Raw genomic sequence first — 19,390 nt, forward strand, 5'->3', positions numbered from 1 at the left:
TCCGCTTCGTCACTGCATCCAGGGCAATGACAGTGGCTGGAGGGCTTCGTGTGTAGGAGCGAGGCCAATTGAATTAGCCACGCTCATGACTGAGATCGAGCGAGAGATAGGATAACCCCCGAGAGAGTGTAAGAGCTAGGTGCTTTTTGACCAAGGGTACCTACAGCCACGGACTATTATTTACAAGCGACGAGATTGAAGAGAGATGAGAACTCACGAGAGGCGAGCGGAGCAAAGAGAAAAACGACCACAGCTCTTCGAGTTGAGGCAATCAACAAACAGGGCTGCGAAACCACGAAACCACGAAACCACGCTACAAAGGCCTTCATGGTTTCCCCCTTCTCGAGGACTATCCACGGACTTCTCACGAAAATATTTCAACCTGCAGCATAGGGTCTCTGTGCCTTCATCATTAGGAGTTTCCTGTTATTCATCATCCGTTTTCCCCGTTTTGGAGGGAAAGTCCTCCATTTGGCGTTTATCGAGTTTGGGAAACTGGGTTTTTTTTTTCATTTCAAAGAAACGAGAGAACAGAAGCGAGAGAAAGAGAAAGGCAAGACAAGCGCGTGAGGATCGAGAAAGCGGAAGCGATGTGGGCTGTTGAGTGAAAAAGAAAAGAAAAGAGAAAACTTCCATGGGGAGGGAAATCTTCTTTTTCTTGGTTTTCTGTAAACCCTTGCCATCATTAACCACGAATGAGACGTAAAAAAGCTTGAGAAATCATACAACTTTGCGTGCCATGAACGTGACATCCGTAAGGCAGACGAATAGGGGGATTGACTAGGCATTCAGTCTAATCGGAAACTCATTCCGGCGAGGTCATGTGATCGGCCTCGACTTTACAATCAGTTGTTGAACAAGGAGTAAGCCACATGAACGGGGCCAAGCAAACCTCATTGAAAAACACTAGACTTGACTCTATCGCTAAACAAACATTGGTTTCTCTGAACAGGTAGATGCCTTGATCGGGTAGACATCGTAAACTGTCTTTTGCTTCCCAGAAACAGCACCTCTTCTTGCGCCAAGTGGGCGACAACGTCTCGCCGTACCCACCTAACCTCCACGATTCTTCTTCTTCTTTCACGCTGCCAGCGAGGTTTGGAGAAGCTAATTCATACAGACAAGATACAAACACGTGCGCTGATGTTGATGTCCCGTAATATGGTCGTTGCGGAAACATGTTTAACGAAGACGCATTCTAAAGCTTCGCCTTGACGGCTTGCTGCTTCGACGGAGCCGTTGCCTCCTCGTTGAGATTGACCGAGCCCGTCTTCTCACCGTTTCCGAAGAAAATGACTTGCACCGTCAAATCGTCCCTGTTTCGGATTGGTCAGTCTTCCTGATTCATGTGCTCTACCTCGAACTTGCAACCTGACTCACCTGTAGCGTCTCGAGAAGGGTGAGGGCAGGGTCAGCAGGGCGGAGACCTGCTCTTCGTTCTTGCCACCAAGGGCGTTACGGACCAAGTGCGTAGCCACGTTCTTGTCCTTGACGACGAACCGTTCGGGGGCGTCGGGAGAAATTCCCCACTGCTGCAGGCGGATAGGCGTCTTCTGGCCATCGACGCTCTTGTCGCTCGCCTGCTCGACGGGGAGGCTAGACTTCTTGGATCCGAAGAGCTTGGACCAGGTAGAATCAAACTGCGAGCCAGAGCCGCTGGCTTGAGTCTCGATCCACTTGCCGACAAGACCAACGACCTCCTCGTTGGTAAGCATCTCCCACAAACCGTCGGTAGCCATAACGACAAAGTCACCATTCTCAGGCTCAATCTTTGTGGTTGTGACCACAGGCTCGGCAGTGACGTACGGGGGCGTCTTGAGGAGAGGGGAAGCGGACCGGGCAAAGAAGGATTCACGGAGTCTGTTGGTGATCTCGCGGCTCCACTTGTAGCTAGCATCGCCGAACGCGCGGGTCGGTTCCAAACCGCCAAGAACTCGGCCGTTGTGAACGACTCGGTCCTCGCCAGGGTGGAGCTTGCGAAGGCGGGCTGCCTCATCAGGGTTGCCTCCTGTTTGGTCAACAGAGAGAGCGGTAGCTGTCCACTTGCCAGACGCAGATCGACGACCGAGGACCGCTCGCGAGTCGCCAGTGCAGGCAACTCGCAAAAGCTTGGATCTGCTGTCATAGAATGACAGCAGGGCGCAGGAGCCAGACAGGGCGGGTGCCAGCAGCTCTGCAGCCATAGTCTTGGAGCCGGCTTTGAGAACCCTCTCGACGCTCTGGTTGACAATCTCGTCATCCAGACGAGTGAAACCAAGCTTGATGGCGGTATCGATAGCATCAGCCGCAGGAGACAGGTCAGCGGATGACTGGTAGGTCTGGTTGAGCTCGTTGGCAACGGAGGCAATCAAAGTCTGGCGCAGCTTTGCCGAAGTTGTCCAGCCACTGTTCAGTGGTTAGCATTCATCAAATATAACGCCGCCATAATGTTCACTTACGCATGGCCGTCAAAGACGCCCCAGAACATCCAGTCGTTGCTCTTGCCGGCAGCACCTGCGGCCTGGTTCGGCACCTCGACAATCTTCTCGGCATGGTCGTCTTCGATGGGATCGTTGCTAGGAAGCTGGACAAGGTCGTAACGCAGTACGCCCTGTCCTCTATTGACGAGGAAGGACTGCTCCGTCTTGCGCAGCTTCTCGGTAGCTTGTTCGGGGGTCAGCATCTCGATAACCTTACGGCCGTCGTCGCTAGTCGTCTTGGATATAGGCCCCTCTCCAACAAATGTACCGGTATGCAGCTGATCAGCGCCTACGACGAGAACAGAACGGGTCGGGGCAGCATCGCCGCCGGCATTGGATGCGGTGGTGAAGCTCCTCGTCAAGCTCGATGCCTTATCGAGACCGGTTCCGTTGTAGGAGTACCAGGCGCCGTAGCCGACGAGGGTGGACACAAGGGCGACGGAGAAGCGGCGGATGTACATGGAGGACTTTAGCGGCTGGACGGCATGCTCGGGGTGGTGTTGATACGAGGAGGAGGATCGCAGGCCGTGGCGGGTAGCGTAGGACGAGGAGAGGTTATGGTCCAAGAGACCCCGTCGGCTGTTGCGTGCGAAACTACGAGCCGTACATCGGTAAGTTGTCCGTAAGGCCCTCACTGCTGCGCGATGCATTTGGGGCAGCGAGATGAGAGTGAAAGGCGGTTGGACTGGAAGGCGATCCGAGTCCAATAAGGAGTGTAGAGAGAGTGTCGTGGGAGGGTTTGAGGAAGTGAGCTACCGGCGGGCTGCCAAGACGTCGTGTCCTGCCTCAGGCCGCGGGCGGGCGTAATCGAGTCTGGGGAAGCTGTACGAGGTGCAGTTGAGTGCAGCACTGTGGACCTTGGTGTCCCGTGTTGGTCAGGTACCTTGTGCCGCCTATCCTGGGCCCGCGATCAGTGGTGGTGATTGCTAACTATAGCAACGTCAGAGGAACAACTCAATATTGGCATACAGGTTTGCTAGCGCCTACAACGGGATCAAAGACGCCAAATGTGTCGTCGGATGTTTCAGGGATTCGTTTGTCAGTTTGGTGAGAATTCTTTGCGTTGCGTACGACAAACAAAGTCAACCAAGGGAGTACGATACCTACTTCACCTGTCTTAGGTTGAGCCTTGAGGTAGGAGTGGTGGGTACGTATTACTGCCTTAGCTTCTGGCCGAGTGTTATCTTATCCGCAAGACCCCACTCAACTTTAAGGTAAGGCAAGGTAAGTGGAGGTAAGGTATCCGCAGCTGTAGTCACCTCACGGAGTACCCTAAGGTGGCTCAGAGAGCCTGCTTCACCATCCTCAACTCCTTCTTTACCTCGTGCATGTATTATGTTCGCCCGGCGTTCAAAGCCGATGTGCTGGACCACCGGAGCGTGCTAGCGTATGAAGTTTTACTTTCGACGCCAGCCGCAGAAGTTGTTCAGTACAGGCCATGGCATGTGGGCTACAATCACCTGAGTGTGTCTCTGAATGAAAGAATTATTAAACTGCCTCGCTATGGACCATGCCGTCATTCCCATGTCCCTTGAACTCATATGCCTGCTTCTTTTAAAGCCCTTAACCCCCACCTTAAGTAGCCTCCATAAAAACGCCTTACCATGAGCAAGCACACCTTGCTGGGGAAACAATCAACTCTGCTCATCGACCCTGCTTGCCCTGTCCTTCACATCGCATTGGCCGTCAAGTGTAGGTCTGGAGGCACCTGCCAGCCATGGGCCATGGCAGAGCGTCTGTACGCATCAATGGCCTCGCCGACGCCGTAGTCCCGTCCTCCTCCAGTCATTGGGCCTGTTCCCTGGTACTCAAGTCTAGCTGGAAAAGGCTCGAGATTGCACAGAGCCAAGCGAACCTGGAGTAGAACACTCTCCATACTGCTCGCAACAGACCAACCGCTGTTCGTCAGAAGCTCCATGCACATGGCACCGCCAGCCGTGACATGACCACCACCTCTGCGCGAAAAGGGTAAGAAACGGGGGCGAACGACCCGGACGAAGGGGGGCGAGTGAGGGAACTGGCGGCCAAATCGGATCTCGAGGACGATGCTCTCAACGCCTGCTCGCTCCATATCCTGCGCAAGAGGCAAGGACTTTTCGAAGCTGTGCAGCTCAACGATCCACTGAAACATGTTTGTAATGTTGCTAAAATCGATGAACCAGCCGAGCTGATGAAGAGGTGTTGTAGCCTGCACCTTCTGTAACTTGCCAAGCTCTTTGCCGAGGACCTTTCGCCCCGCGTCTGAAGCCCAGCTCGGGGCCGGCAGCTGAGGCAGTGTCGTTACGTCAAGTGTGCCCGGCGTGAAAGAGGTCTTGTCTGGATCAGTCTCCGGTTCGGCATCAAGGACGACTGTATCGGCGTCTTTGTTGTCGTTCTCTGTCTCCTTTCGGAGGTCCATGATCTTGTCAAAGTCATCTGGCTGGTCGTCGCCCGAATCATCCGTGAGGATGATCGGCTGAGACCACGAGGACCCTGGAACAACGGATTTCTGGCGCCACTTTGGCAGTGCTGCAGCTGGGATCTCCAACATGGTATTGTTAATCCCCACCGGTTGCCACTTGGGATCTTGTAAGATGTACTCCGGCTTCGTCTCTGGCTCTTCTTCGTGCTTCACTGATTGGTTCCGCTGAATAATGAGGTAGCGGCACTGGATCCAATCAACCTCGTCGACAACATAGTACGGATGAACGGATTTGAATCTTTCCGGACGGTTGATAATCTCGCAGAGACTCATAGCGGCGTACAGCTTGAGTTCCGAACCCGCCCATGATGTCTCGTTGCCCTGCTTCATGCAGTAGCCCAAGCTTGTTGCGAAATCGCGGGCGAAGTACACTCCATGACCATAGGCACGCCCATGGAGCATTTGTTTGAAGTCCAAACCAGTCCGGATGATACTGTGCCAATTCCCGAGCGGGCTCCCGTGCCATGCAAACATCGTTGGGTATCTTTGACTCGCCTCCTTCTCAAGCTCTTTCTTGAACCGATTCTCTTTCTCAGGGGATCCTTGGGCAAAGCGGAATTGCATCCAATCGTCACCCAATCCGACGAAGCGTTCCTTTTGTCGAGCCTCAGTCGCTTGAATCCCGCCAATGTCAAGGTCAACCGGCTGGTCAATCTGTACAATGAGCGAGCGGTTGGAAGCCACAACCCATCGAAGCAAAGCCAGAGCCGACTTGGATATCATCTTGTACTTAGATAGAGACCAGCCTTGGTGGCTAAGAAGAAAGTCCCGTAGGTATCTGATGGGAGGGATCGTCTGCACGAGAATCAATAACGCCTCCCTCCGATACGCTTCGCTCAGACTGTCGAGATCATGATCGTAGAGATATAGCTCAGCATCGCCCTCCTCATCATCGATGTGTTCTTCGTGATAGACGTGTGTCTCAAAAGGCGGTTGAGTATACCCGGGGCGCGGTTGAACAACTGTACTATGGTACGTTACTTTGTCGGTTGATATGAGACGATCGAACTCAAACGCTTTGCCACAATCGTTGCCGCTGTCGTCATGGATCGTTTTGACTGAGGTGATGCGGCAATGGTGCATGTTTAGATCTTTCCCATCGCGGCGCAAAACACGTTTGGCCAAAATGATCATGTCTCCCGGTCGCAACTTCTCCAGTTTCTCGGAGAAGCGCACGTTGAACTTCCCAGCAGAAATCTGGGCCCAGACTAGAATTCCGGAATCTTGTACTATCTGCGGCTGCATTGGGGCCTGAATCGGGACCTGCATCGTTGTTGCCTGGAATCTGTTCGTCGCGGACGTGGAATCTCCTGGTGTGACATGGCTCGGGACGGGGACTTTGATAGACAGACCTCGCGGCCATTCTCGAATTCGGCCACTTTTCAGAGCAGCAGCGCAGAAACTGATCAACAGGTCGACGACATAGGGACGAGCGATGATGTCGTGCTCAGTACTGGGACCCAGACCTAAAGCCATATACTGGAAGAGACAGAGAGGATCGTTGCAGACGTACGGCTTGAGGGCAGTAAATCCAGGTTCAGTTTTGCGATGGCATACGAGGCAGTACTGCGTGCTTTTGACAAAGTAGCGCAGAGCGAACTGCATCGCAATCAGGGGCAAGCTGAGTTCTTCGCGCGGCAATGGGCCCGTATCCCGGGGGTTTTGTCGTACGTAGTCCTTGTTGAGCGATGTGAGAGCTGACGTCGAGACTTGAGCCTCTTCTTCAATCGAGCTGCCGGCCGTTTGGCTTCGCTTCGAATCGGGACTGCTTTGTGTGGAGCTGTCGACACGCAGGTGCCCTTCTTTGGTCATCTCCTCCATCATGTCCTTTGCGCGGTCCCAGGAGACACCATCATCCAATCGAGTCTTCAGCAGGGTGGCAAACTCCTTATTCAGGAAAATGTCCAGCGATTCCGAAATGGGCATTGAGCAAAACGCCGCCTCGCGAGAGGTCTCCTTCGGCAGGCCGTCTTTCTCTGAGATCTTCTTGGCAGTGTCGAGATTCTTTTGGAATGGAATGAGTGCTGAGTGAAGGGTGGGCTTGAAAGAGGCGCACTTTCCCAAACGAAACTGCATAGATTCCGAATGACCTGCGGGAAGCTTCGTAAATGTTTCCACACAAGGATAACCTGCATCGTACTTGAATAGCAATACGATGTAATCTGAAGCGCTAATTTCCCAGGCCTCTAGTGTGTCCTCGCTAATCCCCAGGTGTTCGACTAGAAGGGAAAGTGCGAAGATGCAACTTTCCTCGTGTGTGGCAGCGTCGCCCAACAGAGAAATCTTGAAACCGGCGTCTTTGGCTTTCTGAAGATCGTCGATTAGGCGGCTAGGGAACTTGGCTAAATGGCTGGGTGGTTGCGGAGTAGCATCACCGCCAAAATCAATGCCGAAGTCAATATCGTCATATTCGTAGTCCTCGTCGTCGTACTCTTCTTCGTCCTCGTCTTCGTAATTGCCGCAATGTTCGTCGTCGTCAATATCCGTCATTTCCACATCCGAGCCTTCGTCAACGTTCGCCGAGTTGAGGTTTGAGCTCAGCTTCTTTGAGATAATTACCAGCGTCTTCAGTATGGTTCTGCCCTGACTGAGGTTGGGAATATCGTCAAGGACTTTGGAAACAGTACTCGAGACAGATTCCTCCTTGGTGTATGCCACAAAGCCAGGGCCATGCGGGTAGTCGTCCACATTCAAGGCAGTAAGGCAAACGGTGAGAGGAGATGGTAGAGCATCATGGGAAAGAACGAAGGTGAGTTCGCCATCGTCATCTCCTTTCTGAAGGCCCGAGATATGCTCAACTTGCTCGCGGGATGCCTGAGCCAGATCGGCATTGAATTTGTGGCGTGCCATGGTGAAGAATAGCAGTGTAGCAATGTAAACATGCGAAAGTGATATTCAGAAGTCGAGTTGTGCCGCTTCGATACAAAAAAGTAACCAGCAGCGGCCGCCTTCTCTAGGAAGAATGTTAGCCAAGCAATGAATGTACACCGCGGGGTACAACTGGTCGTGCGGGAGAAGTGTGATGGAAGGGTCAAATGGAAAAAGAATACATACGGGAAATCGCTTGGCTTTAAAAGACCTGGAGAGGTGCAAAGCGACTCCTGAGAGAGTATCTCCTGGAGCTTCACACCAAAGAATAGCCAGTGAAAGAAATAGAGAGAAGTGCTCACAAGCCGATGAGTCGCATGTTGAGTGCCATCAATCGAGAAATTGGGACAATGTGCTAGGCTTTGGACGCAATCCCGAAAATTTCGAGGACGTTCGAGGTAAGGTAAGGTAAGGTAGGGTGGGAGGTGGTGAGAAGGAAAGGCGAGGGGAGGGTAAGGCCGGTACGTAGGCAGGCAGACAGATAGGCGGACGGGACGATAGTGGAGAGCAACCCGGGCAGGCAGGCGGAAAGAGGAAGGAAGGCAGCAGTGACTGACTACCTGCCTTTTGAGAGAGATGATGGGAAAAATCGAACCAGATGGCAACTACATCAAATTTCAAAGTGTTGCGTTTGGGGATGGGCTAGGGGTCACAAATCGTGGAGATCGGAGTAATGGTGATAGAAGTTGGGCTTAGTGCTATCCAATACCTCTAGGATTACGGGAGGACGAACGGGGCATACCTAGCAACAATGAAAATGGGGTTTGTACATAAGTAAACAGGCTGTTGGCTGGGGCATCCGTCAGCCTGGGTAGAAACGGACCTACGATTCACCTGCAGTGACATTGATGGATGGCATAGAGAAGTGGACCAAGACAATCACGGTGCGGCCCCCAATGTAGGCCATTCTATTTCGTACCAGGCCGCGAATTGTCGAACGTGACGCCCAAAGACAAGGCACCGTTATGTCTTATGTCCCAACTTGTTGGTTGAGATCGTTGGGGTCCAGAAGTTACCTCTAGTACCCTGTAGGCTGTCGCCTGCTGCCTACCCCCTGCTACCAACCAACAGTCTGCAACGCTGTACCAACCGCCGTATTCCTGTTCCAGAAAGATGATTGGGCATTCTCAGCAAATGCAATCTCTCCCTGTTTTCCCTACTGCATGGTCTTTCCCAGGTAACTCAGGGCCGAGAGGGAGTCGAAAGCTCCCCACAGGCATCTAATGAGGACTCTATATTCTCGGAGCAGAAAAAACGGCTGTTCTTATCAGACGTTGCATCCGGACACGGCCCCACGCCGGCCTCATCTAGCGGGGTTCGGGCGGTCCCGCATAGCGACCCTAGTTTTTTATACACTTTTTTCGATATCAAGATGCCAATAGTTGCTAATCTGTCCCCGGATAGAAAAGACGACTTTGAGAGACCCTGCAGCTGTATTTGTAGTATCGAAATACGGGCGTCTGTTGATATTTGGTAAAATACACAGACTTACGTTGTTCTCTAGCCATGCGCCTTATCAGGCGTCAATCGCCTGCCCTCCTTAATGATTGGCAAAAAAGTATGAGAGAAACAGATCGGAGAACTATAATCGAACGAAGGATAGCCCTTTCTAGACACTTCACGTAGTCAAGGTAGTGAACCAGTCAGATTGGACGCAACCAAATGCCGTCGTACAGTCAATTCAAGGTAGACTTTTCCATTGACCAGACCAAGATTATCATTATCGTAACCATTACACCACACACGTCAGATCGTCTTCATCTGAAGCCTCTCCGACCCGTACGGACTAATCTGCACCGGCTTGCCGCCCGTCCACCGATAATACCCAACAACCTTCTTCACCGCGCCGCCCCAACCGAGCTGCCTCCTCCGCCACGCCTTGGTGTTCGAGCCGTCCCGGCCCTGCTGCACGACCATGGTAGGGTTCACCGCCGAGTCAGCCATGACCTCGACGTCTCCACCGCCGGGCTCCACCATGTCCATGTACATCTCCGTCGCCTGCTGCCGGCGCCATCTCGACTGCGGCGGCATCGACATGAGAGATATCCCGTTGGTGGCGGTGGCGGCGGTGTGGGTTTTGCTGGAGGGGAAGAAAGACTCGACCGTCCCCGCGGCGGCTACTTCGAAATACACCTCGAGGCAGCGCAGCTGGTCTAGGTAGATGATGAGGAGGCACAGGATGGCAGCGCCGATGGAGGCGACCCAAAAGACCCAGAACCGCGGCGCGTTGGGAGAGTACTCGTCGTTCATGGAGAGGATGGCGGAGACTACCGTGAAGGGAAGGAGGATGCCTCCGAGGTACGTTACGCGGTCGAGGGCGCGCTGATTCGCTTCTTTGCCGCTGTCTGCGGCCATGGCGTCTGGGTACGGCTGGTTATTGGTGCCTTGCATGGGCATGTTGACATCCCGCGTCTGAAGGACCGCCGTCGTCGGCTGCGTCCGGGGCCACGCGGTCTGCGGCCTCGGCGTCGAACCGAGCTTCGAGATGGCGACGCGGCGCTGGAGACGCTCAAGGAGGGACCGCCAGTCTGGGTGCCGCATGCCACCGCCGCCGCCCAGGAGCGGCTGGCGCGCTTGGTCCTGCGCAAGCTCGAGGTTCTGCTCGAGAGACTCTGTCGCCTGCCAGTAGAGCCCCCCGTCCTGCAGGGATCCAGGCTGGGCGCATGAGGGGAGGGTCTCGAAGAAGTCGAGCCACTTATCGTGGACCGCCTCGCAGAGGATCTCGGGAAGGGTTTGCCTCGTGACATTGGAGTGACGAAAAGTGCGGAGAAGGCTGTCTTCGAGGCCTGGGAGCTCGTCGCCTTCGGCTATGAGGACGTTCCAGACTGAGGTGCCATCCATTTGGGACTCGTCTATTTTGCTTTGCCATGAGCGGGTGACGGAGAGTGGTCTCCGCGCCTTTTGGACCTGTGAAGATGGATCGTTCCAGATGGGGCGGTCTAGGAAGAGGACTGAAGGCGCAAGTCAGTACGTGGAATGTATCCATTAGGACCCGTTGAGAACTTACCATCAGCTTTGCTGTTCATCCATAACGAAGCCTGGCAGAACATGACTGCCTGCCCATCCCTCGACATCATATGAAAGGGCGCCTCGTCCATGACATCCACTAAATCAGATTGCCTTGCCGACGGCTTATACCCAGGATCCGGGCCATAGTTCCCCCTCGTAGTCTTGACCAGCTCCGGATACGCAAACGAAACAAAACTCGAGCCCTCGTCGTTCCTCGACGGTCGATGCCGCCGCCTCCCCGCATGTGCTTCGAGAAACCCAGAGTTCACGCCGAGGGAATCCCGCAACACTTGGACCAGATCCAGCGGCAGGCCCTGGACGATGGTGAGCCGCCTCCGGCCCACGGCTTCCCTCAAGAGGTCTTCGGCGTGGTTGAGAAGGCGCTGCTTGCACTTGTCCGTCTCCCAGTCGAGGACGTAGGCGGAGGAGCTCGACTCGGGGAACTTGCTCATCAAGGATGATCGCCGGACGAGGAGCGCGGGCGTGTTGGAGCGTTTTGTATGGAGTTCGGCCGAGTCGCTGGCCGTGAGAGGCGGCGACTGCTCGAATGTCTTTGATCCGACCATTGCTCCCTATTCAGTTTTGATTTGATGTAAGCCACTTTTTTGACCGTTTCGCGGTGCCGGCTGGGTGCTATGTTATGAAAATCTCCTCTTTTTTTCAACGAGAACCATCTCGAACGACGCCAGAAAAGAAAGATCACCCTCGAGTTTTAATAAAAGTGAGATTGAAGCCATGGCTGGCAGCTTGGTGCCATTGTTGGCTCATCAAGTGACCTGAGCTAGAGCATCTGGATTTAGAGCTTTCCCACCCCCCTTAGCTCTCTCACCTGTGCTCTAGTCCCATCTTAGTCCGACTTTGGGCCCAAAGTGAGATGTGGTTTTGGTGGTGTCGGCCGGCCATGGCAGCTCGGTGGCTGACTGTCGCGAAATGACGGGGATGAGATTCGCGTGCTCTAGTTTAGTCCTGAAACCATCCGGGGCAGATGTCGATGAGTAGTAGGCTTGCCACGTCAAGCCATCCCTTTTACTTGAAGGATACGAACAATGTGTGGTTTCGGAGCACGCTCATGATCAGGTTCGGCACACGGCACGCTTGCTAGATTGGCGCCTACGATAAATGCGCTTCAGAATTCCCAAAGTCAGAGAAAACCTGTGTTGGTTGTATGTTCATAGAGGTCGGCGGCGATGGTGGTAATTCAAAGTCATCTCTCATTGCCAGCTTATAGACAACCTCTCGATGAAGGTAACAGACGGCTTGGACGCTATGATTCAGTGCCTCGCGTACAGGCTCTTACCCAGCCCTTCTCCCCTGACAAGAAAGACATCTGAAGGGGCATACTTAGACGTCATGTAAGACGCTCTAACGATAACCTCCTTTACCGCTCCAAACTGTCTTGAAAGATGGAGGTGTGGACGGACGTTGTTGGAAGATGACGGGAAGTCCGCGCGCATCTTTGGTGTGGGTGGGTGAAGGCGCACGAGCCGCTTACAAGTCCCTCCCCATTAGGTAAGGCGCTCACCGAAGACACACTTCACCTCACCGACAAGGGGAACTGATGCTTTTTGTCGGGGTAGGTAGGTTCCTGGGCACCTCGCCCAAGGTTAGATTGGCGGGGTTCAAGCCACAACGCGTCCCATCGCGACTCATCGAAACAACTTCCCCTCGATAATTGACCAGAACCTAACGAAACGTCGCTGTACCATGTTAGCGCCGACCAAACTTGACTTTGGTATATAGTACGAAACAGAGCAAATAAGAGACAGCTGGATCATCACAATGGAGCAGGGGCGGGACTCCACGCTGCTGCATTCGCAGCCGGAGTTGTCGCCGTTGGAGGCCGAGGTGCTGGAAGAGTACGAAAAGTTGGCGGATAACATGAAGAAGGTTCGTCCCGTCACACAACTTTCCTATATTGCATTCAGACTCGGACCTTTCCCCCTTCCCCCCTTCTCCCCTCTACCCGATCCCAAAGACCTGCAAAGCTAACTTGTCCCCCTTTTTTTGTACCGTAGCTTGCTTCAACACTCGAAGACCTGAGCGGCTCGCCGAGCACCGAGATCCTCGACGGCCTGCGGGAGCTGGAGCGCAAGACGAGCTTGGTGTTTACGCTCCTCAAGGCGAGCGTGTACAGTATAGTGCTGCAGCAGGAGATCGATTGGGGTGACCAAGCCAGGAGCCAGGAGGAGGAGGAGGAGTAGAGGAAGACGAATACGTGGGATCACGAGGGTGCAACATCTATATTGGGAGGAGGCATGCTGCAATCCGCGGCGGTTTTGTCCGGATTATACCGCAAGAGGAAGTTGGAGAGAGTGTACAAATGCACGACGAGACTACGATCAGAGCAGATACCCCCCCAAAAAATACACGACGCCAATCACTTTACGACATGAAGATTTGCGTTCACTGTTCACGGGGGCAAGGGGGCCACAGACGGGGTTCTCTAGAGATTTGCGCTTTTTGTTTGAACATTTACAGTGGTATACAGAAGTGGTATACAGATTAATACACAGATCCGCCGTAGTAGACCTTTCTCACATCGACCATCTTCTTTCCGCGACCAATGGCAATCTCCTCCGGATCAGGTTGGTTCATGAGGGCCTTGTAGACGGCGTTGACGGTGTTGTAAGGGTTCTTGGAGCGGGGGATCTTGGCCGCCAGATCGTGGATACCGGCGAGACGGGCCATTTCGAATATCCTGTGAGAGACGCGGAGTCCGAAGCCTGATTGTGTGTTAGTATAACTGTGTCAAACAAATAACAGAGAACGAGGAAGTAGCATGATTAGAACGTACCTGGGGGACGGGCAAAGAGCTGCACAACAGTTCCCGAGATCTTAGTCTCGACGTTGCCGTAGATGGTGCGGTTTTCGTATCTGCGGATAGGCTTCATGTTGCGGATAGCCAGAAGCGTGGCCGTCGCTGTTGCAATACCGGGGTCCGTCGACTTAGCCTCTCCCAACCCCAGTCTGCCGTCTCCGTTACCGGCTACGACGATGACGGAAGCACTGCGGATCTTGCCCAGACGAGTCTGGTTAGAAACGGATCGAACGACGACTCTCTTGGTGAGAATGGAGAGAATATCGCTAATCTTCATGCCGGTGGCCTGCTTGAGCTTGATGAAGCGACCCGTGGGGTCGAGGCCGTCGTCCTCGACGTCTTCCGGAGGTTGGTAGAGTCCCTTGACACCCTCGACCTTGCCGAGCTCAGGGGCGAGCGCCGAAGTGCCCTTGCCGTCGGCTTCCTTCCACAAGGCTACGCGGGAGCGAAGGGGGTTCTCCGAGGTGCTCAGGGAGCCCTCCAGCTCGTTGAAGAATTCCTGGTCAAACTGCTTTAGCCAGTCGTCGGTTGCGATAGACGCCGCCCCGGCCTTCTTCTCCTTCTTCGCCCCAAGCACGTCGGCCTCGTTGTCGACAAGGAACTTGCGGCGCAACTCGGGGTTGGTCTCGAGCTCGTGCAGCTCCTCCTCGGTGAAGTCGAGCTTCGCGGGGTTCGTCTTTGAGATGTTGCGCAGCGCCCGGGCAAACGCCTTGCCCATGGTGTCCTGCATCTGGCCGCCGACCCTGTCGGCCATCTTCTCAATGTAGTCGTCGATCCACATTCTCCTCGGGAGCCATTTCGGCTCCACGGGCTTTGCAGGCGCTTGGGGTTTCGCATCGATGATGGGCTGGACCGTTGAGAAGTCGTCGATATAGGGCTGCGTGTAAGGATCCGTCCGTAACCGACCCTGGATCGCCAAATCTTTCGGGTCAATGGCCTCCTCGGCGGCCTGGAGAGCTTCCCACTGCTCGGGGGTGTACTTCTCCTTCAGAAACTCCTTTTGTTGTTCCGTGTACTCGGGGAAGTGTTGTTTCGCATACTTTTCGATGGCATCAGGGGTCGTCAGACCCATCTTCTCGGCGGTGATATTGTTGAATCGTGACCGCCTCCGACCTGACCTGCTAACGGAGCTGTGGAATAGACGGTAGGGAAGGGCGGCCGGTGCGCTCGAGGCGGAAGAGACGCATCTCGACAAGACGCTCCGCGCCGGGCGTACCGAGTTCATCGCAGCAGAGAGAGGCGACGTCTCTGCGCCAGTTCGTTGCCGGCAGCAAAGGGGTAGAATGAGGTCGTCGGGGAGTGGGTGCAAGTCGCGTGATGGGCTCTTTTGGTCTTGAGCTCAGGGTCGCGCCAGCTGGTCGACAATTTTTTTGGAAAGCTCAATTGGATCGTCTCGCAGTCAATTGCCTTGGACGGATCCAGACCATATCATTGGTCAGTAAGCCCGGTCTTCTCCCGCCCGTGGCCCGTGCAATCACGGGCATGACGGCGCGGAGATGTTCCTCGAGTCACATGACCATAATGGGGCGGACGACTTGTGATTGGTGTCATACCGAAAGGTTGCAGCTCACCTAGACTGTGCTGAAGTCCAGGGGCTACCTAGCTTACCTAATTCTGGAGTGCACGGTCACTCCCGTCTTCATCGTTAGCGACCGGCCGACCTCTGTCAAGCTTATATCGCAAAGCATTTGGACTGGAGTATTATGTTATACTGGTGACTCGTGAGTATCATCTCAAAGGTATCGCGAAGCCAAGACTAAGCTTTCCCGACCGGAAAGAGCGCAAAGATCTCATTTGATGTCGTTGCCAGCTCAACAACCACATGGCTAATCCGATGTGTAATAATTCTTGCCTGTAACAGAACGTCTTTCCCGTGAAGAAGCCCAGGTCCCCTTTTTAGTGCCGAAGTAACCGCTGCAGCTCGTCCCTGCACAGCCAATCACCCGCAGCAGACATCAGTCGACTTTCTGCCGCAGGCCTGAAACGCGCATCGATGCCGCCCCTCCCCTGGCAGCGACCTTCCTCACACATTCAACCACCACGATGCGGCCATGTCGCGTCCTGGTCTCATACCCCCAAGGCGGTCTAGCCTGCGAAAAGGCACACCACGGTGGTGGCATGGCCACCGTAGGGCCACCTCCTCGCCCTTGAAGCGCACCCAATTGTGACGTCTCCCGTTTCGAGAAGCCGAGCGGATCATCTTCCCTACATCTTGGCCCCTACTAACCCTCCTATTCTTTTCCTTTCTCCTTCTGGACTGCTTTTCGCATCTCGTGTTTCCTGCTGTCGAACAAAAACCTTCTAATCCGGTCCCCAACAATACGTACATTTTTTTTGTTGTTCCCTTGTGACTGGCGCACTTGAGACTCAGGCCTTCATTTTTGACTTTCCTGTACACCTTTAATTCCAACCACCACAGTCCATACCGCCCATCACAGGTGCCTGAGCAGACTTCGCACCTCCTCAATCAGCCGCCCAAAATCAAAGAGCGGCAAGGCGCAAGCCAGCACGATTCTGTGAGCTATCGCGCTTGCACCGCACCCGAACATCGATCAGCCCCGAAAGATTCGAGACCGCAACAATGGGCCAATTCGACTGGTTCCGATCTATTGGCGCGACGCCTGAGGCTGTCGCGGTTCTGAATGACCAGCCCATTCTCTTCACTATCCTCCTGATCGTTCTCGTCGCCGTCATCCTCCAGGGAGTGCTTCTCTGGTACATCCACTTTGCGACATTGAAGCCCGAACAGAAGAAGAAGAAGGAGCCGAAGAAGGGAGGCAAGGGAGGAAAGAAATGAGAGGGATTGCGGCCTGAAAGGCACGCATTTTTTCGGAAGATTCGTTGCGAAGACAGGCGCTGGGACCTGTATAAAGTGGTAGATCATCAACGCCATTACGTCGCTGAGGGAGACACAATGCATGCCCAGGCACTGAGGAAACATCGCGGTGGCGAGCTCTTCTCAGCTGCAACTATGGGGCGAGAGGTTGGATAATGAATTGTATTAAGGCTTCAGAAATGAGTCGGTTTTATGGTCGCGCTTGAGCGGCAGATACCACAGTTTGTGATGCTCGAATGTCACAGGCTGCGTTCGACATCCATTTCTTGCAATATATCTCTTGAAACTCCGTTCCCTGACCCCAGTGTGGACATTGGCGAAATGTCAGCCCCCAGGCTGCCAGTAGGTTTTCGACGGTTGATCTACTCGATTTAATCATCGTAAAGGTCAATTTCGCTTCCGGAGAAGACTTCGCTTGGCCAGATCCCATCATCATCATCATCCGCTTGGCGGTCATGCCTGGTTGGTTGGAACGACAGCTCCGAGAGCGGCCCCTTATCCTCGTCCTCGTCACTTTGCCAATCGCAGTATGATACGAGAGAAATCGACCGTTGCCTTTGGGGGTCATTAGCATGGTGGCCTTCTCCGAAGTCGTTCTCGCCGTTATCAGGGCCGAAGTTCGACCGATCACTGTAACTTGCAGGACCGACCGCGACCAGTTCTCGCAATGAAATAAGAGGTGGCAGTGATGTATCTGCCAAGTTGAAAGCTTGATTCGGCGTATGCCCCTCTGAGTCGGCCTCGCTGTTTGGTTCGGAAGTTCTTACAAAGTACGAGGAGGGTCGTGGTGAGAGTGGTGAGCTATAAGCTTCTAGATGGGTTTCGTAGTCCGAAATATCTTCTGGGTAGCCATCCTCATCGTCGAATGCTTCATGCTCGTGTCTGAGCTCGCTCCGATCCATGAGTAAGTTCATAGTCAGGGGTGAAGAAGGCAATAGCGGATTCTCGTCAACGGTCCATGAAGGCGACGTATTCTGGTCAAACTCCATATCGATGTCTGACAACGTCTCTAGGATATCGCGACCCTGATTCACTTCACATCCATCATTAGTCGCAAGGCTGGTTTCTTCATGGAGTGAAGCTTCATCCTCTGACATAGTTCCGTACGCAATCATGGCATCAATGGCCGGTACTCTTGAGTATTCCTCCGGACGCGTCAATCCTCGGAATTGTTGCTGTGAGAATTTAGTCTCTTCGCAAGCGGGTATCTGCGCACGTATAAGCCTCCAAATTAGGTGTCCAAAGTCATTGGATTCATGATTCTGAGCTGTGCTTTGAAGACTGCCTGTGGGGATGCCATGAGATGCGGATGCATAATCTCGTAGTTGACGAGACTCAATGTGATTAAGGTCCTGAAACACAGAGGACAACGCTGGTAGGAGGCGAGACCGACAAGTCAAGGACTTTGTCTCGGTTAGTTCTCGCGTCGGTATCAAGAATGGTCAGACGGACAACCCACCGAAAGATAGTTCATGTTGAAAATCTCGGGCACGAGGCATATAATTGGTGTTCTCGTCGTGCTCAGTGTTCTGATACCGCCCACAGCCCTGCGACCGACAACCAACGTGTCGAGACCAGCTTCTACAAGCCGACCTATGGGAGAAGCAACCTCTCCATCTTGAGGCCTTTGTTTGTCGCATGCAGCGGCAGCATCGCAAGGTAGAAGACATACGCCTGAGTCTTGGCTGTTGAAACGATCGTCGATTTCGTCGGGTGAACCCTATTCCACAGACGAGACGCCCAAACCAAAGCCACTTTCTGAATCAAGGCGAGAGCCATGACTGCTAGTCATCGATGACGTCCTTTGATAGGCTGATTCCATAGGACCTTCGGAGATGGATGATTCCTGATGAATATAGAAGGAGCAGGTCAGATGCTGCATAGTAATGACCGTTGTGTTGGGAGGTAGAGTTGGGTGTAAGACAGCTTCTTTATGCTCAATCTTGAACGATATATGCCGATGGCTGGAAGGACTCTCCACATTGCGCACTATATCGATTCCTAGCTGGGCCCAGATCTGTAACCGATTAGCAAGTGCCAGATATCATCTCATCAATAATGCTGCTTGCCGGATAGCTTGTTATGTCAGCGGCAATGGTGTCCATGAACACCGCTTGGTCTTCTGCATTGCTTTCCTCCCGGGTGAGCGAGACTAGGAAACAGCAAGTCTGAGCCTTGAGTATAAATAAATCTCCTGCTTGAATCCCAGCGAGCAGCTCGTTGATATTTGAAAATAGTTTTCGGTCTGTTGACGAGCGGAAGGAAACTGTACTTGCGATGTCAAGGACAGTTCCAGTGTTGGGGTCAGACAGAACAACTGGGTCAAGCGATAGAGCAATGGTGGTCATGGTTTGGGGGAAAATGGTACCTCATCGTCATAGAGGAACACTTCGTTTCGGTAGTTTTGGGAAATGCATTCAATGGAGAGCAACGAGTGTCGTTGAAATCTCAGATGCTCAGGTACAAGGTACCCTGAGGTACCACCTTAGGTCCATTTGGAAGGAAGGATTGTTCATCTCACTTGGGAAGCAACAACGTACCCGCCGGCAGAAAACTTCAGGGCGATACCTGTGAGGACGACCGACCCATCACATTTCACATGGCAACAACGACACTAATTGACTACACACTTATATGGGGGCAGATGAACCCACATTTCAGGCGTCATTATTGCTGCACTGCGGGTACGGCGTGCATGTACGAATCTATAGCAGCGAAGGAAACGGAGGTATTGCCGTCCTCGAATCTGAGTTGAAGTCCGGATAGTGTGATAGCCCAGGTGAGTGGGTGTAGTCAAAGTCTTGGGCTAGATGTTCGGCCGGAAATACCGGTCCGGTCGGATGTTGAAGGACGCAACTTTGGAAGAGGTCGAGATCCGAACCGTTGTCCCCCACATGTCTAGCGTTGTCGCTGGCCGGTAACGCGCACCCTATCAGCGT

General features: G+C 53.6%; 8 protein-coding genes across 8 annotated transcripts; 2 read left to right on the forward strand and 6 right to left on the reverse strand.

Annotated features, from left to right (window-relative positions):
* Nucleotides 1-1,198: 1,198 nt before the first annotated feature.
* On the reverse strand, nt 1,199-3,109 carry CCOS01_03046 (protein phosphatase 2C; the record flags this gene model as incomplete). Its single annotated transcript, XM_060451232.1, has 3 exons — nt 1,199-1,316; nt 1,381-2,385; nt 2,439-3,109. The coding sequence occupies 3 exons, from the start codon at nt 3,107-3,109 to the stop codon at nt 1,199-1,201; spliced, it is 1,794 nt and encodes a 597-aa protein (XP_060317497.1).
* A 1,019-nt stretch (nt 3,110-4,128) lies between these two features.
* Nucleotides 4,129-7,770, reverse strand: CCOS01_03047 (polymerase; the record flags this gene model as incomplete). Its single annotated transcript, XM_060451233.1, has 1 exon — nt 4,129-7,770. The coding sequence occupies one exon, from the start codon at nt 7,768-7,770 to the stop codon at nt 4,129-4,131; it is 3,642 nt and encodes a 1,213-aa protein (XP_060317498.1).
* A 1,764-nt stretch (nt 7,771-9,534) lies between these two features.
* Nucleotides 9,535-11,363, reverse strand: CCOS01_03048 (cysteine protease; the record flags this gene model as incomplete). The annotated part of the gene is made up of 2 exons (XM_060451234.1): nt 9,535-10,739; nt 10,796-11,363. The coding sequence occupies 2 exons, from the start codon at nt 11,361-11,363 to the stop codon at nt 9,535-9,537; spliced, it is 1,773 nt and encodes a 590-aa protein (XP_060317499.1).
* A 1,213-nt stretch (nt 11,364-12,576) lies between these two features.
* Nucleotides 12,577-12,998, forward strand: CCOS01_03049 (DASH complex subunit Dad3; the record flags this gene model as incomplete). The annotated part of the gene is made up of 2 exons (XM_060451235.1): nt 12,577-12,684; nt 12,813-12,998. The coding sequence occupies 2 exons, from the start codon at nt 12,577-12,579 to the stop codon at nt 12,996-12,998; spliced, it is 294 nt and encodes a 97-aa protein (XP_060317500.1).
* Nucleotides 12,999-13,299: 301 nt separating this feature from the next.
* Nucleotides 13,300-14,840, reverse strand: CCOS01_03050 (uncharacterized protein; the record flags this gene model as incomplete). Its single annotated transcript, XM_060451236.1, has 2 exons — nt 13,300-13,520; nt 13,592-14,840. 2 exons carry the CDS (start codon nt 14,838-14,840, stop codon nt 13,300-13,302), a joined length of 1,470 nt encoding a protein of 489 aa, XP_060317501.1.
* Nucleotides 14,841-16,196: 1,356 nt separating this feature from the next.
* Nucleotides 16,197-16,412, forward strand: CCOS01_03051 (uncharacterized protein; the record flags this gene model as incomplete). The annotated part of the gene is made up of 1 exon (XM_060451237.1): nt 16,197-16,412. One exon carries the CDS (start codon nt 16,197-16,199, stop codon nt 16,410-16,412), a length of 216 nt encoding a protein of 71 aa, XP_060317502.1.
* A 410-nt stretch (nt 16,413-16,822) lies between these two features.
* CCOS01_03052 (uncharacterized protein) lies at nt 16,823-17,548 on the reverse strand (the record flags this gene model as incomplete). The annotated part of the gene is made up of 1 exon (XM_060451238.1): nt 16,823-17,548. One exon carries the CDS (start codon nt 17,546-17,548, stop codon nt 16,823-16,825), a length of 726 nt encoding a protein of 241 aa, XP_060317503.1.
* Nucleotides 17,549-18,171: 623 nt separating this feature from the next.
* On the reverse strand, nt 18,172-18,799 carry CCOS01_03053 (uncharacterized protein; the record flags this gene model as incomplete). Its single annotated transcript, XM_060451239.1, has 2 exons — nt 18,172-18,468; nt 18,521-18,799. 2 exons carry the CDS (start codon nt 18,797-18,799, stop codon nt 18,172-18,174), a joined length of 576 nt encoding a protein of 191 aa, XP_060317504.1.
* Between the last annotated feature and the right edge of the window lie 591 nt (nt 18,800-19,390).

The sequence above is a fragment of the Colletotrichum costaricense genome, assembly GCF_030867565.1.
Source record: "Colletotrichum costaricense strain IMI 309622 chromosome Unknown Scaffold_3.1, whole genome shotgun sequence".
Lineage (NCBI taxonomy): Eukaryota > Fungi > Ascomycota > Sordariomycetes > Glomerellales > Glomerellaceae > Colletotrichum > Colletotrichum costaricense.